General features: G+C 47.3%; 1 protein-coding gene across 1 annotated transcript in view; it reads left to right on the top strand.

The window, feature by feature from the left end:
* The window catches only part of LOC133419954 (protein mono-ADP-ribosyltransferase PARP14-like), a 47,539-nt gene that overhangs the window by 28,189 nt on the left and 4,373 nt on the right, over positions 1-14,977 (top strand). The window contains 7 exon segments of the mRNA XM_061709460.1: positions 734-845; positions 1,270-1,419; positions 1,780-1,842; positions 9,731-9,916; positions 11,990-12,193; positions 12,392-12,507; positions 14,295-14,530. Of these exon segments, the coding sequence (XP_061565444.1) occupies positions 734-845; positions 1,270-1,419; positions 1,780-1,842; positions 9,731-9,916; positions 11,990-12,193; positions 12,392-12,507; positions 14,295-14,530 (1,067 nt within the window).

Raw genomic sequence — 14,977 nt, 5'->3', positions numbered from 1 at the left:
TAGTAAACCTGTAGTTAGTGTTTAGTAAACCTCTAGTTAGTGTTTAGTAAAACTCTAGTTAGTGTTTAGTAAACCTCTAGTTAGTGTTCAGTAAAGCGTCTAGTTAATGTTTAGTAAACCTGTAGTTAGTGTTTAGTAAACCTCTAGTTAGTGTTCAGTAAAGCATCTAGTTAATGTTTAGTAAACCTCTAGTTAGTGTTTAGTGTTCAGTAAATCTCTAGTTAGTGTTTAGTAAACCTGTAGTTAGTGTTTAGTAAACCTCTAGTTAGTGTTTAGTAAACCTCTAGTTAGTGTTTAGTAAAACTCTAGTTAGTGTTTAGTAAACCTCTAGTTAGTGTTCAGTAAAGCATCTAGTTAATGTTTAGTAAACCTCTAGTTAGTGTTTAGTAAAACTCTAGTTAGTGTTTAGTGTTCAGTAAATCTCTAGTTAGTGTTTAGTAAAGCCTCTATTTAGTGTTGAGTAAACCTCTAGTTAGTATTTAGTAAACTTCTAGTTAGTGTTTAGTAAATATCTAGTTAGTGTTCAGTAAACCTCTAGCTATTGTTTAGTAAACCTCTAGTTAGCGTTTAGTAAAGCCTCTAGTTAGTGTTTAGTAAATATCTAGTAAGTGTTTAGTAAACCTATAGTTAGTGTTTAGAAAGGCCTCTAGTTAGTGTTAGTAAACCTGTAGTTAGTGTTAATAAACCTCCAGCTAGTTGCAGTCATTTCTTTTCTGTGAATTTGTGTCCTCAGTGTTTCACCAGAGAGTTCTCTGGTCAGACGAGTCCCAACGCCCAACAGGAAGTCCTGGATGTCAACAGGTCTGCGACTGGGCAGCCGCCCGGACGGGTACAACAATCCTCTGGTAAGGAAACTTTACATCTGCAAAACTAAGATGAGGAAGAGTCAAAGAGATAATTCAAACATCAGTTAGTGGTTGTGAGCAGTTTACCAAGAACGACTGTCAAAGAGAGCCGGACCTCAGATAAGGGATTAGTGTTCAGTACACCTCTAGTTAGTGTTTAATAAACCTCTAGTTAGTGTTCAGTAAAGCCTCTACGCTGCAGAGTGTCCATCATCCCTCCTTCTCTTTCCTTTTTTCAGATCAGCCCTCAGTTATAAGTTAGAAGTATCTCATTGCAGTTCAAACAGCCTCCAGAAAGGTTCCTGGGTTCTTCGGTTACCTGTTTAGCAGCAATCAAACCGGCACACTCAGCTTCATATTTGTTCTTCATGTCAGAGAAACGTTCAACCCCACACTGATGCATGTTCTCCTGTTGTTGTGTCAGCATCCTTCAGCCAGGTGTCGTCCCCCACCCTCGGGGTCTACCGCATGCAGATGGGTCAGCTGACCCTCGAGGTGTCATCAGGAGATATTACCAAGGAGGCCTGTGATGTCATCATCAACTCCTCCAATCCAACATTTGATCTTCAATCAGGTGACGGCTCCACATCAGAAAAAACCCTGACTGCCACATTAGTGACCATGCTACCATGCTAGTCATGCTACCAACACTAGACTCCACAGATCGTAACGGCATGAAGATGACCACTCTGACACCTTTTAAAGTCCAATTTTTATGGATTTTAATCTAACAGCACACACACACACACACACACACACACACACACACACACACACACACACACACACACACACACACACACACACACACACACACACACACACACACACACACACACACATACACACACACACACACGTATACAGTACATCACCACGGGTCGGAGGCGGAGCTGCTGACGCCTCTGTGGTTTGTTTCCCCGTCGTCCTCCAGGAGTGTCCAAGGCGATTCTCAGCGGCGCCGGAATCACGGTCCAGGCGGAGTGTTTGCAGATCGGTGAGTATGTGAAGCTTTGAGTTGTTTTTTTTGTGATCAACTGTTTTTTATTATTTTGTTGATGCATACAATTAAATCAAACAATTATGGACGCAATTGTATAGCACCTTTAACCCTGCGTTCTCACTGAAAGCGTCAAAAATCTCCTGACGCCAGCATCTCGCTGTTTGGAGCGTTCACACTGAAAGCGGCATTTACTGTCGACGCCTGCAGTGGGCGGGGCTAAATCTGCAGCGGGCGGGGCTAAAGCTGCAGTGGGCGGGGCTAAAGCTGCACTGCAGAACTGGGGGGAACAGTGGGAACAGCCTACTCATATAGCGTACACATCTTCAGTTTCCTATTTCACCATATACAGAGGGTTGCAAAAGTATTCACCCCCCTTGAACTTTGTGACCTTTTGCCACATTTCAGGCTTCAAACATAAAGATATAAAACTGTAATTTTTTGTGAAGAATCAACATCAAATGGGACACAATCATGAAGTGGAACGAAATGTATTGGAAATTTCAAACTTTTTTAACAAATAAAAAACTGAAAAATTGGGTGTGCAAAATTATTCACCCCCTTTACTTTCAGTGCAGTAAACTCTGTCCAGAAGTTCAGTGAGGATTCTGAATGATCCAGTGTTGACCTAAATGACTAATGATGATAAATGGAATCCACCAGTGTGTAAACATGTCTCCGTATAAATGCACCTGCACCGTGATCGTCTCAGAGGTCCGTTTAAAGCGCAGAGAGCATCATGAAGAACAAGGAACACACCAGGCAGGTCCAAGATATTGTTGTGGAGAAGTTTAAAGCTGGATTTGGATACAAAAAGATTTCCCAAGCTTTAAACATCCCAAGGAGCACTGTTCAAGTGATAATATTGAAATGGAAGGAGTATCAGACCACTGCAAATCTACCAAGACCTGGTCGTCCCTCTACACTTTCAGCTCATACAAGGAGAAGACTGATCAGAGATGCAGCCAAGAGGCCCATGATCACTCTGGATGAACTGCGTGGCAAGAAGAAAGCCATTTCTTAAAGATATCCATATAAAGTGTTGTTTAAAGTTTGCCACAAGCCACCTGGGAGACACAAACATGTGGAAGAAGGTGCTCTGGTCAGATCAGACCAAAATCGAACTTTTTGGCAACAATGCAAGACGTTATGTTTGGCGTAAAAGCAACCCAGCTCATCCCCCTCAACACACCATCCCCACTGTCAAACATGGTGGTGGCAGCATCATGGTTCGGGCCTGCTTTTCTTCAGCAGGGACAGGGAAGATGGTTAAAATTGATGGGAAGATGGATGGAGCCAAATACAGGACCACTCTGGAAGAAAACCTGATGGAGTCTGCAAAAGACCTGAGACTGGGACGGAGATTTGTCTTCCAATAAGACAATGATCCAAAATATAAAGCAAAATCTACAATGGAATGGTTCACAAAAAACATATCCAGGTGTTAGAATGGCCAAGTCAAAGTCCAGACCTGAATCCAATGGAGAATTTGTGGAAACAACTGAAAACTGCTGTTCACAAATGCTCTCCATCCAACCTCACTGAGCTCCAGCTGTTTTGCAAGGAGGAATGGGCAAATATTTCAGTCTCTCGATGTGCAAAACTGATAGAGACATACCCCAAGAGACTTACAGCTGTAATCGCAGCAAAAGGTGGTGCTACAAAGTATTAACTTAAGGGGGATGAATAATTTTGCACGCCCAATTTTTCAGTTTTTTATTTGTTAAAAAAGTTTGAAATATCCAATACATTTCGTTCCACTTCATGATTGTGTCCCACTTGATGTTGATTCTTCACAAAAAAATACAGTTTTATATCTTCATGTTTGAAGCCTGAAATGTGGCAAAAGGTCACAAAGTTCAAGGGGGGTGAATACTTTTGCAACCCTCTGTATCACACTTTGGGACGCCTTCTTTATATTTTACCGTTATTTCCGCGTAGATAAGAGTGAGTTTGATGCTCCTTAACAAGTTTGGTCCGCGGATCAACATCAACCGCCAGAGCCCTTGCTCCCGGTGAACCATAAATCCGCCTATGCCGATTTATGGTTCCGCGTCACACCAACGCAGACCCTACGGCGTAGGGTACGCGGCGACGCACACCGTACTGCAACCCTACGCCGTCGGCTACGCCGCCGATTTAACGAGGAACCATAATTCAGGCGAAGCTGCAGTCTGTCTGCGGTGATCACTGACACACCGGGTCGGAGCGGATTTGGTCATGACGTTTAACCTGTGTTTTGTGATTAATAAGCACGGTTTTTAATTATTTTTCGTTGGATCAATGTAGCAAATAAAATCGTTCAGACCATACAGCTCCTCACCCATCAGATACGTGTTTCACGTGATCAGTTCAGGTAAACGGCAGTCAAATCAGCCAAAATGTCATTTTGCTGGATGAAATATATTAATTCCTGATAAAATAAGTTTGTTAGTGCACAGCTCTGCTCCTGTACGCATGTGAATGAGTGTATGTTTGTGTGAACATGAAAGTACAATCTGCATTGAGAGTTCTCACTTCGGGAATCCCAGTCCGTGATTGGACGACGCCTCGGCGTCGCCGCTGCTCATTTGCATAAAGTTCAGATTTTTCAACTTCAAATTGACGCGCCGCTCCCGCCGCCCCCGCCGCTCCCGCCGCTTCTTGACGCGCGTTTTCATAGACAATGAATGGCAGCCAGACGCCTATGACGCCCGTGTTGCTTTCAGTGTGAACGCAGGGTAAGTCACCCGTCCCCCCACCTACACTGTAGAACAAGAAAACACCACAACAGGACAAAACAAGCAAGGCAAGAAAGCAAAAAAAAAATTTATAAATGTTCAGTCAATGTTCAGTTCTTTCAGTTTTTCCAATGGCATATGTCCATATTTTTAATGTCCTGGGTCCCGCACTATGAATTCTTGCCACTGAAAGTTCCATATGTAGAATGTCCATAAACAGATTAAACCAGTGACATGTTGGTAGATGATGTGGTGGTTTCCATCCAAGAGCAAGCATTCTTAATCCTGCCAGGTACACAACTTTTTCTTTGTGTTGTAAATTTAACTGAGAGTCATCATTAATCAAGATTTTAATTGTGAGGAGAAGAAGTGTTTCTGTGCCTGTTTCTGCTGGTTCACTGGGTTCGCCTCCCTTTACACCTCGGTTACCAGCTGGCTGTCACTGGAGCTCGGGTTTTGGAATTACCTACTAGGAATCCAGACCTGAACCTGATTGAAATGCTGTTGTTTGCCTTCAAAGAGCTGCATAGAAGTCAGAAAACCTCAATGAACTGAAGCTTTCAGAACAAAAGACTGCACAAGATCCAGTGTGTGTCCTTTTCCTTGAGCCTGATCAGTAGCGCAACGTTGTAAAGAAGGCTGAACTGGAATCTCTCCACAACCTGAGACTACTTCAACTTCCTGCTGCTGACGGTGGAGCTAAAACCTGAATCATGGGGTGTTACGTCCCCATGGGCATAAGGAAATGAGGGGAGTAACACAGGTGGGAACCGAAGGATAAAATAGGAGGAGACCAATGTTTCACAGAGCTGTGGCGCATTTATTAAGAACTAACAAACAAAGGGAAAACAACATAAAGCGGGCTCCCCCCCACTAGGAGAGCCGATCAGCCGGTCTGCCAGACTTCAACCACAGCAGCCTGGAGAAACCTGCCACACACCAGGCTGCGTCACACACAAAGGCCCACACAGAGCAGGGAACTGCAGCTCTCCCCAGGTTTTTATAGCTGGCCACACCCAATCATGGCTGCAGGTGTGATCAATGAGTGGGAAGGCAGGGGGCGGGACCTGGGAAGATACAGAGCAGAGCAGAGCAACCACACACACAAACAGACACAGAGGCCACAGGGCCGTAACACCCCCCCCATAAAAACAAACCCCTCCGGGTTTGTTACTGGGCCATAAATGTCTCACCCACGGGACAGCGCGTCAGCCACAACGTTATCTTCAGCTTGGAGGTTTGGTTTGAATGCGTAGGCCTTGGTGCCATAAACAATGTTTCTGAGCTGACCTTCCAGCTTGGTGATCTTTGCTGCCCTCACATCCAGCAGCTGAGCCTGCTGTTTCAGCTGCTGTTCATACTCAGCTTTGTCCCTGCTCATCTTTTGGAGTGTAGGTTCCAGCTCCACCTTGTAGTCTTTGCTGATCTGGCTCTCCATGTTCAGCAGGTTTCTGGTCTTCCCCAGCTCTTGGATGGTTTCAGCGTGAGCAGCTTGCAGCTCTCTGACAGAGCTCTCCTGACTGCTGCTCACCTCTATCTCTGCCATGAACCCCAGGTCTCCATTCTCCTGGGATTTATGCTTTTTAACAAGCAGCAGGGCCTCTGTGAGTTCAGGCACACTGTAATCATTCTCTCTGCTGAATAACTTCAGGCGGTTGTTCAGCTCCTCCAGGTGCTGCTTCTGTTCCAGCTCAGCAATCTGCAACTGCTCCACCTGGATCTTGGTGATGTTGGTGCTCTGCAACTGCTTCTTCAGCTCCAAACTCTTCAGCCGCTCATCTTTCAACTGAGCCGACAGCTCGTTCCCCTTTTCAATTGCTACATCATGACTGGCCTTCAATGTTTGCTGAGCCTCTTGTAGTTGCAGAAATCGACCCTCCAGCTCCGTCACGGTGTTGGACCTGTCAGTCAGCTGCTTCTGCAGTTTGATCATTGACACGTTGCTGTTGATTTGCGACTTTAGTGTGGAGGTGTGATGTTGCTGGTCCTGTAGGAGTCTCTCCTCATACTCTGTCTTCTTCTTCTCCAGGTCCTCCGTTAACCGTTCTGACGTTTCTTGTAGCTCCTCCACATGGTTCTGCTGGGACTCGATGACATTCTCTAGGTTGCGGATCTTGGCTCTGGCTTTCTCCAGGAGGCTGTGTCCATATCGAGGCAGCTGGCCAGCTTGAGGTCTCCCTCCTCCATCCAAACTCCTCATGCTTCTGGGTCGTGCTGGACAGTGAGATAAGGCGTCACCTCTGAGCTTTGCCAGCCCAGAGTTGACCCGTGACTGCACCTGTCCATATGGCATGGGCCTCCGGCTCTGAGAGCTGAGGAGTTGCTGCTTGCGTTTCAAAGCTAAGCACTCTGCTACCAGGTGGCCAGGCTTGTGGCAGAAGAAACACTGCCTATCTGTCCTCACCCTCAACCGGGAGGCTGGGACATGAGGGACCTGCTTATCAGTGGCCCTCTCAGACAACTCACAGGGGCAAGACTCACGTTTAGTGAGCACTGCCTTGTGTGTGAGGGTGAACTCGTCAGCCAAGGAGGCTGCTTGCTGTAGAGTAGCTACCCTCTGTTCATTGAGATAGACCACCGTACGCTCTGGAACACAGGCCTTAAACTCCTCCAACAGCATGAGCTCACGCACAGACACATAGTCATCAGCCTTACAGGCAGCACACCAACGGTCAAAAAGAATCCCTTTCTCCCTAGCAAAGTCAGAGTATGTCTGACCGGAGGTCTTACTAAGGTTGCGGAACCGCTGTCGGTAGGCTTCTGGGACTAGCTCGTACACACGTAGTATAGCGCCTTTCACCTTCTCATACAAAAGGCTGTCTTCCACAGAGAGGGAAGCACACGCCTCCTGAGCCTTCCCAGTCAACTTACACTGCAGCAGGATGGCCCACACGTCAGCTGGCCAGTAAGGCAGTAGCTATGCGCTCAAACGCACCAAAGTATGACTCTACTTCAGACTCTCGGAAGGCAGGAACTAGAGAAATATGCCTACTGATGTCGAAGCCGGGAGGGTGGTATGCAGGAGACTATGTACCTACAGCAGGAGCGCTGACAGGGGTCTCACTGCCCTGCAGCTCCAGCTGACGCATCCTAACCGCAGTCTCTGCTTCCAACTCCAACTTCTTCACCTGTAGCTTAAGCTCACGCTCCTCTTTCCTGTCCTGAGCCTCACGCTCCTCTTTCCTGTCCTGAGCCTCTATCTGGAGACGAGCAATACGCAGCTTCACCCGGGCATCTAGCCTAGAGCCAGGAGTAGACCCAGCAGAGAGGGGGTCAAAGCGTGGCATCGTGTACGGCTTCTCTTCCCCCTCACCATCACTGCTGTTCCCCTGTTCGCTGGGAGCGGAGCGCCCCTCCTCAGCCCCTTCTCTACCCTGAGAGACAGAGCAGCTCGCACCCGAGGGCTCTGCCACAACAGATGCCCCCTCCCCTTGGTCCCCAATAGCCACTGGAGGCAGGTGAACACCCTTGTCCACCAACCCCTTTAAAACAGCATCCCTAAGCTCTCCCTTACAGAGCGCAGTGGAGACAGGAATGCCATAATGTTTAGCAATAGCATGCAGGTCCTCCCTTCGACATGCTTCTAGCAAGCTTAGAGTGGGGTTAGCCACAAACACAACCAGGTCGAAGGCGGCCATGCTCGCCAGGACACCAAACACACAACACAATTACACACTATACACCAGCGTCCCCACTGGACTAGCCACACAAGGCTACCACACCACAGGCTACTGACTAGCCTGTTGAGCACCAACACAATAGCCCTGAGCTAACCAAGTGAAAAGCAAAGCCACTGCTAGGCTGAAACAACTGGCTTAGCACTCAACACCTCTGTGAGTCACCCACCAGTGATGAACAGAATGCACATAGATGCCCGCACACACACACAGGCCAACCTGACCAGAAACAAACTTCCCCAGAACCTACCTAACCAAAACTATGCCTGGCTTAGCTGTCTTCTGGAGCGTGCCGGGCTCGGGGCCACTTGAAAGGCCACAGTCCAGCGGCCAAATGCCTACCCCCACCAGGGAATTGAATCCCGACCCAGGATTTGCTCCGAAAACAAAAAAGACAAAATAATAAACAAGTGCCCGCAGGAAGGACGACTGATTCAGCCCAGCTGGACACTCAGCTCAATCATCTACTTCTGGGGAGGCAGTTCACACAATGGCCAGGCAAGACAAAATCAGCAGACATCAAACACACCTGCCCAACACCAGCAACAACTCACCACCACGAAAAACAATCAAACATTGACCCACTCGTTATCCTTCGTTTCCCGAACGAGCCCCCAAATATGTTACGTCCCCATGGGCATAAGGAAATGAGGGGAGTAACACAGGTGGGAACCGAAGGATAAAATAGGAGGAGACCAATGTTTCACAGAGCTGTGGCGCATTTATTAAGAACTAACAAACAAAGGGAAAACAACATAAAGCGGGCTCCCCCCACTAGGGGAGTCGATCAGCCGGTCTGCCAGACTTCAACCACAGCAGCCTGGAGAAACCTGCCACACACCAGGCTTCGTCACACACAAAGGCCCACACAGAGCAGGGAACTGCAGCTCTCCCCAGGTTTTTGTAGCTGGCCACACCCAATCATGGCTGCTTGGCTGCAGGTGTGATCAATGAGTGGGAAGGCAGGGGGCGGGACCTGGGAAGATGCAGAGCAGAGCAACCAAACACACAAACAGACACAGAGGCCACAGGGCCGTAACATGGGGGGACTTAAATTGTATTAGTCTTATCTATCTAAATCAAGCCTGAGAAATCTTGGTGTTGTCCTTAACAAAGAAATGTCATTAGCACTAGCAGCTGAATAGGAGCTGTTTCTACTTGAGGAATATTTCCCAACTGAGAACAGTTGTTTCTAAAGATAATCTTCAGCTAATTATCCATGAAAACCCTAAAAACCTAAAAACCCTAACCCTAACCCTAACCCGCCCGTTTTATTGTATTTTTACTTTTATTGTATTGTGTTCATTCACCTTGTGACGTTCCCTCGTCTGTGAAAGGTGTACTTAATTATTTAATTACTTATATTAAAACCAAAGAAACCAGATGATTTTGTCTGTTTTTACACAAAAATAGGATTAAAAGAGCAGGTACCAACCCAACCCTCTCAGTTGTATCACTTCATGAAGGACTTGTGTTTCCTCCCTGCAGTGAACGCGCCGGGGTTCGTTCATCATTCCATGATCACCACAACCGGTGGTCAGCTGCCCTGCAAGAACATCATCCACATCGTCGGCCAGAAGGATCCAGGGAAGATCAGAGAGGTGGTTTACGCCGTGCTGAAGCTCTGCGAGGACAACAGGTTCACCTCAGTCGCCCTCCCAGCGTTGGGAACAGGTACAAACTTCATGATCGGCAGCATCTTCACCTGGAACCATCTGAAACGAGACAATGTTCTTCTGTCCTCCCGTCTTCTTTGTTTATGCCCAAAAAAGGAGTGTTTTGTTGGACACGAGAATAACTGGTGCCATGTTTTTGCCTTTAAAGGAGCTGTATGTAAGAGCAATAATAAAACGAATCATAAAATGACCCCGATATGTCAACAGACATTTAAAAATCATGTTCATTTCAAATACTGATGTCACTGACAACAGCACTCAGCCAGGATATTCCAGTTTAAAAAGAGGAATTGCAGCCCTCAACTGATGTTTATGTTGTCCTTTTTTGTTTTGGTCTGAAGCTCCACCCTCCACCTATCTCCCAATCACCAAGTCAGTATTGTTTCTGAAGCTCCACCCTCCACCTATCTCCCAATCACAAAGTCAGTATTGTTTCTGAAGCTCCACCCTCCACCTATCTCCCAATCACCAAGTCAGTATTGTTTCTGAAGCTCCACCCTCCACCTATCTCCCAATCACCAAGTCAGTATTGTTTCTGAAGCTCCACCCTCCACCTATCTCCCAATCACCAAGTCAGTATTGTTTCTGAAGCTCCACCCTCCACCTATCTCCCAATCACCAAGTCAGTATTGTTTCTGAAGCTCCACCCTCCACCTATCTCCCAATCACCAAGTCAGTATTGTTTCTGAAGCTCCACCCTCCACCTATCTCCCAATCACCAAGTCAGTATTGTTTCTGAAGCTCCACCCTCCACCTATCTCCCAATCACCAAGTCAGTATTGTTTCTTAAGCTCCACCCTCCACCTATCTCCCAATCACCAAGTCAGTATTGTTTCTGAAGCTCCACCCTCCACCTATCTCCCAATCACCAAGTCAGTATTGTTTCTGAAGCTCCACCCTCCACCTATCTCCCAATCACCAAGTCAGTATTGTTTCTGAAGCTCCACCCTCCACCTATCTCCCAATCACCAAGTCAGTATTGTTTCTGAAGCTCCACCCTCCACCTATCTCCCAATCACCAAGTCAGTATTGTTTCTGAAGCTCCACCCTCCACCATCTCCCAATCACCAAGTCAGTATTGTTTCGGCATCTGGGTTGCCAGCTCGGCTCTAATTATTGCAGCCATGGCAGCCTACGTTCCTGCTGCATTCTGCAGCCTACCTGGCAACCTCTGGTCGGGGGGAGGAGGGGGAGGGTACACGCCGCTCAACAATATTTTGAAAGTGACTGCAGTACCAGTTTTGGCCATTTCTTACAGACGGCTCCTTTAAATATCTTTAAAGGAGCTTGAGGCTGTTTTTTTTATTTGCAAAATGTGCTGCAATTCGGTCCCGATTTTCCCGCGCTGGGCTGCGGATGTGACGTCACATGACGCTACATGCACGTTCTCCCCGTTCTCCTGTGCCGGCTTCACTGTTGGCTGCAGTACGCCCGACGGCCGTCGTGGTGAAGGGTGGCGATAGAGAGTCTCATTTCTTAAAAGCAGCCGCAAGCTCCTTTAAAGGTATGAAAACATTAAAGTTTTCAGTTATAATTGCATAAATTGTCTATATTTCATCACTTTATATGTCTTGGGGTCACATTTGCATAAAATGCTAAAAACCAAATTCTCAAAAATTAAAAACCAAAATAGACCGAAAATGGAAAAAATTTAAACGGAATGTGGGAAAAAATAAAAACGATTTCATACGTCTCTGTTTGCTGCCCTGGATCTGTTTGGTAATTCTGACCCACACAATGTTTCTGAAAGCAGTTCTATCAGCATTCTGGGAGGTGATTGGTCCTTACAGCATCTTTAGCTGACAATACTTGCTGTTGAATATCAATATAATACTAGTAGTAATATGTTGCATATAACAGTCATATAATTCATGCAACAGCTCAAAAAACAGTTTTAATAACACTAACCCAAATCAATATCGGATCGAATCGAATCAAATCTTGATAATCGATTCTGAATCTTAAGAATCAAAATCGAATCGATTCTTGACATTTGAATGGATCCCCAGCCCTGGTGGAACTGTTTGTGAGCAGAACCAGAGCAGCGACAGTAACGGTCATCCTCCCCCAGGTCAGGGGGGCGCCGCCCCCGACGCCGTGGCCGACGCCATGCTGGACGCCGTGGTGGACTTCGTCAGGAAGAAGAGTCCCAGGTTCGTGGGCAGCGTGAAGATCCTGGTCTTCCAGACGGTCATGATGACGGAGTTCCACAACAGCATGAAGAAGAAACAGGGGCAGGGAGTGGAGGAGAAGGGCTTCCTGGGAAAGATTATAGGTACTAAAGTGTTTTTATGCTTGAAAATACCCAGCACCAGCCGGTGGCACTCATACAGAGCCCTGTGGTACTCCTCAGTCAGTCGTGCTTTTCTTATCTTGTCTGTACCAAAGCTGTGTAACTCAATATCAAATTTTTTAGAAATTCAAAATTTTGAGGAGAAGGTCTTTATTGAACATCCTGCACTTCTCGTTTCAGACTCTGTCAGCTCGTTTTTTGGACGTGGGCCGGATCAGTCCAGTACCAGAGACTTGGTTCTGGAGCGGGAGGAGTTTGAGCCTGCGGTGTTTCAGCTGTGTGGCGACAACCCAAAGGTCCGTTCCTTCATCTTAACCTTCAGTAGAAAGTAGAAGTCTGTTTCCAAGCTTCTCTTTAATGAGCTGAGGTTTGTTGATGGAACCGACAGGAACTGATTACAGAAATAAATCCTTTAAATGTAGTCCTGCTTTTCCAGACCTTTAAAAGGTTCAAAATGGGCACAAAGTGTCACATAACCAGTTTCCGGTCCGGCTGCCACTTCAGAGACGTATGGAAGAAGTGCCTGTTTCACTTTTAGTTTTAGTCTTTGGGTCCAGCTATCATTTTAGTTTTTATTAGTTTTAGTCACGTTCATTCTCCTTTTAGTCGTATTAAGTTTCAGTCGACTAAAAGTCTGAGCATTTTAGTTTTATTTTAGTCAGAATTGTCCAGGACCATTTTAGTCTAGTTTTAGTCAAAGATTGTATTTAGCCAAACCCATTTTACAATTCAAACAAGGTTATCTTATTATTATATTCTTGTTGCCTTATAGACTGAAGAATACATTCATTCCAGATACAGAAGACTCTAATTTGAGTTTACAAAATATTTATTTTCTGGAGAGGAAAACCAGCATGAGGATCCAGATCCTGAACCAGGAGCAACCCACAACCGACAGACCAACCTACAACCGACAGACCAACCCACAACCGACAGACCAACCTACAACCATCTAGACCAACCTACAACCGACAGACCAACTTACAACCGACAGACCAACTTACAACCGACAGACCAACCTACAACCATCCAGACCAACCCACAACTTACAGACCAACCTACAACCAACAGACCAACTTACAACAGACAGACCAACTTACAACCGACAGACCAACTTACAACCGACAGACCAACAGACAGACCGACCTACAACCTTCCAGACCATCCCAGAACCTTCCAGACGAACTTACAACCATCCAGACCAACCTGCAACCTACAGACCAACCTACAAACCAACCCACAACTTACAGACCAACCTACAACCAACAGACCAACTTACAACCGACAGACCAACTTACAACCGACAGACCAACTTACAACCGACAGACCAACAGACAGACCGACCTACAACCTTCCAGACCATCCCAGAACCTTCCAGACGAACTTACAACCATCCAGACCAACCTGCAACCTACAGACCAACCTACAAACCAACCTGCAACTTTCCGGACCAACCTGCAACCTTCCACACCAACTTACAGACCAGCCTACACCCTTCCAGCCCAACCGACAGACCAACTTCCAACCTTCCAGACCAACCTACAACCAACAGACCAACCTACAACCGACAGACCAACCCACAACCGACAGACCAACTTCCAACCTTCCAGACCAACCTACAACCAACAGATACACATACAACCAACAGACCAACCTACAACCTTTCCGACCAACCCAGAACCATCCAGACCAACTTACAACCTTCCACACCAGCCTACAGACCGGCCTACACCCTTCCAGCCCAACAGACAGACCAACCTACAACGGACAGACCAACCTGCAAACATCCAGACCAACCTACAACCATCCAGACCAACCTGCAACCTACAGACCAACCGACAGACCAACCTGCAACCTTCCGGACCAACCTACAACCATCCAGAACAACCTACAACACACAAAGATTCTGTTCTGTTAGATCTTTCTTCACAACTCAAAGTTAATACAGGGCTAAGACCTAAGTAGGAAAACTGGTGAACGCCTGTCATTGGCTGCGTCACCAGTCAGGTGATCAGGTGCAGACGTGTCCCAGCCCTCCTGACTGAACAGATCCGGTGTGTTTGGTGTGTTTGTTGCTCTCCAGGCCGTCAGTCTGGCGAAGAAGAGGATCAAAGACCTGATCGTGTCGGAGCAGGACTCCAGGAGCATCTCAGACCAGTACCTGCACCAGCTTTCCCAGGAGGACCTGGACGAGCTGCATGCCCTGCAGAGGAAGCTGACGGTCAGCATCCACCTGGACCGGGGCAGGGACGACCAGGAACCTCGGATCCACCTGGAGGGTCTGACCAGGGACGTGATGACAGCCGAGTCCACTGTCAGGTGAGTCCAGAGTCAGGTGGGTCCAGAGTCAGGAGAGTCAAGAGTCAGGTGGGTCCAGAGTCAGGTGAGTCCACTGTCAGGTGAGTCCAGAGTCAGGTGGGTCCAGAGTCAGGAGAGTCAAGAGTCAGATGAGTCCAGAGTCAGGTGAGTCCAGAGTCAGGTGAGTCCAGAGTCAGGTGGGTCCAGAGTCAGGTGAGTTCAGAGTCAGGTGAGTCCAGAGTCAGGTGGGTCCAGAGTCAGGTGGGTCCAGAGTCAGTCAGGTGAGTCCACTGTCAGGTGAGTCCACAGTCAGGTGAGTCCAGAGTCAGGTGGGTCCAGAGTCAGGAGAGTCAAGAGTCAGGTGAGTCCAGAGTCAGGTGGGTCCAGAGTCAGGTGGGTCCAGAGGTGAGCAGCACCAGTATCCCCCCCGGTACCACCAGGTCCTGACCCTGGTTCCTTCCCCCCTGC

Source organism: Cololabis saira, chromosome 20 (genome assembly GCF_033807715.1).
Source record: "Cololabis saira isolate AMF1-May2022 chromosome 20, fColSai1.1, whole genome shotgun sequence".
NCBI lineage: Eukaryota > Metazoa > Chordata > Actinopteri > Beloniformes > Belonidae > Cololabis > Cololabis saira.
Note: the sequence above shows the minus strand (reverse complement) of the source record. Positions and strands in the feature narration are given on the sequence as shown.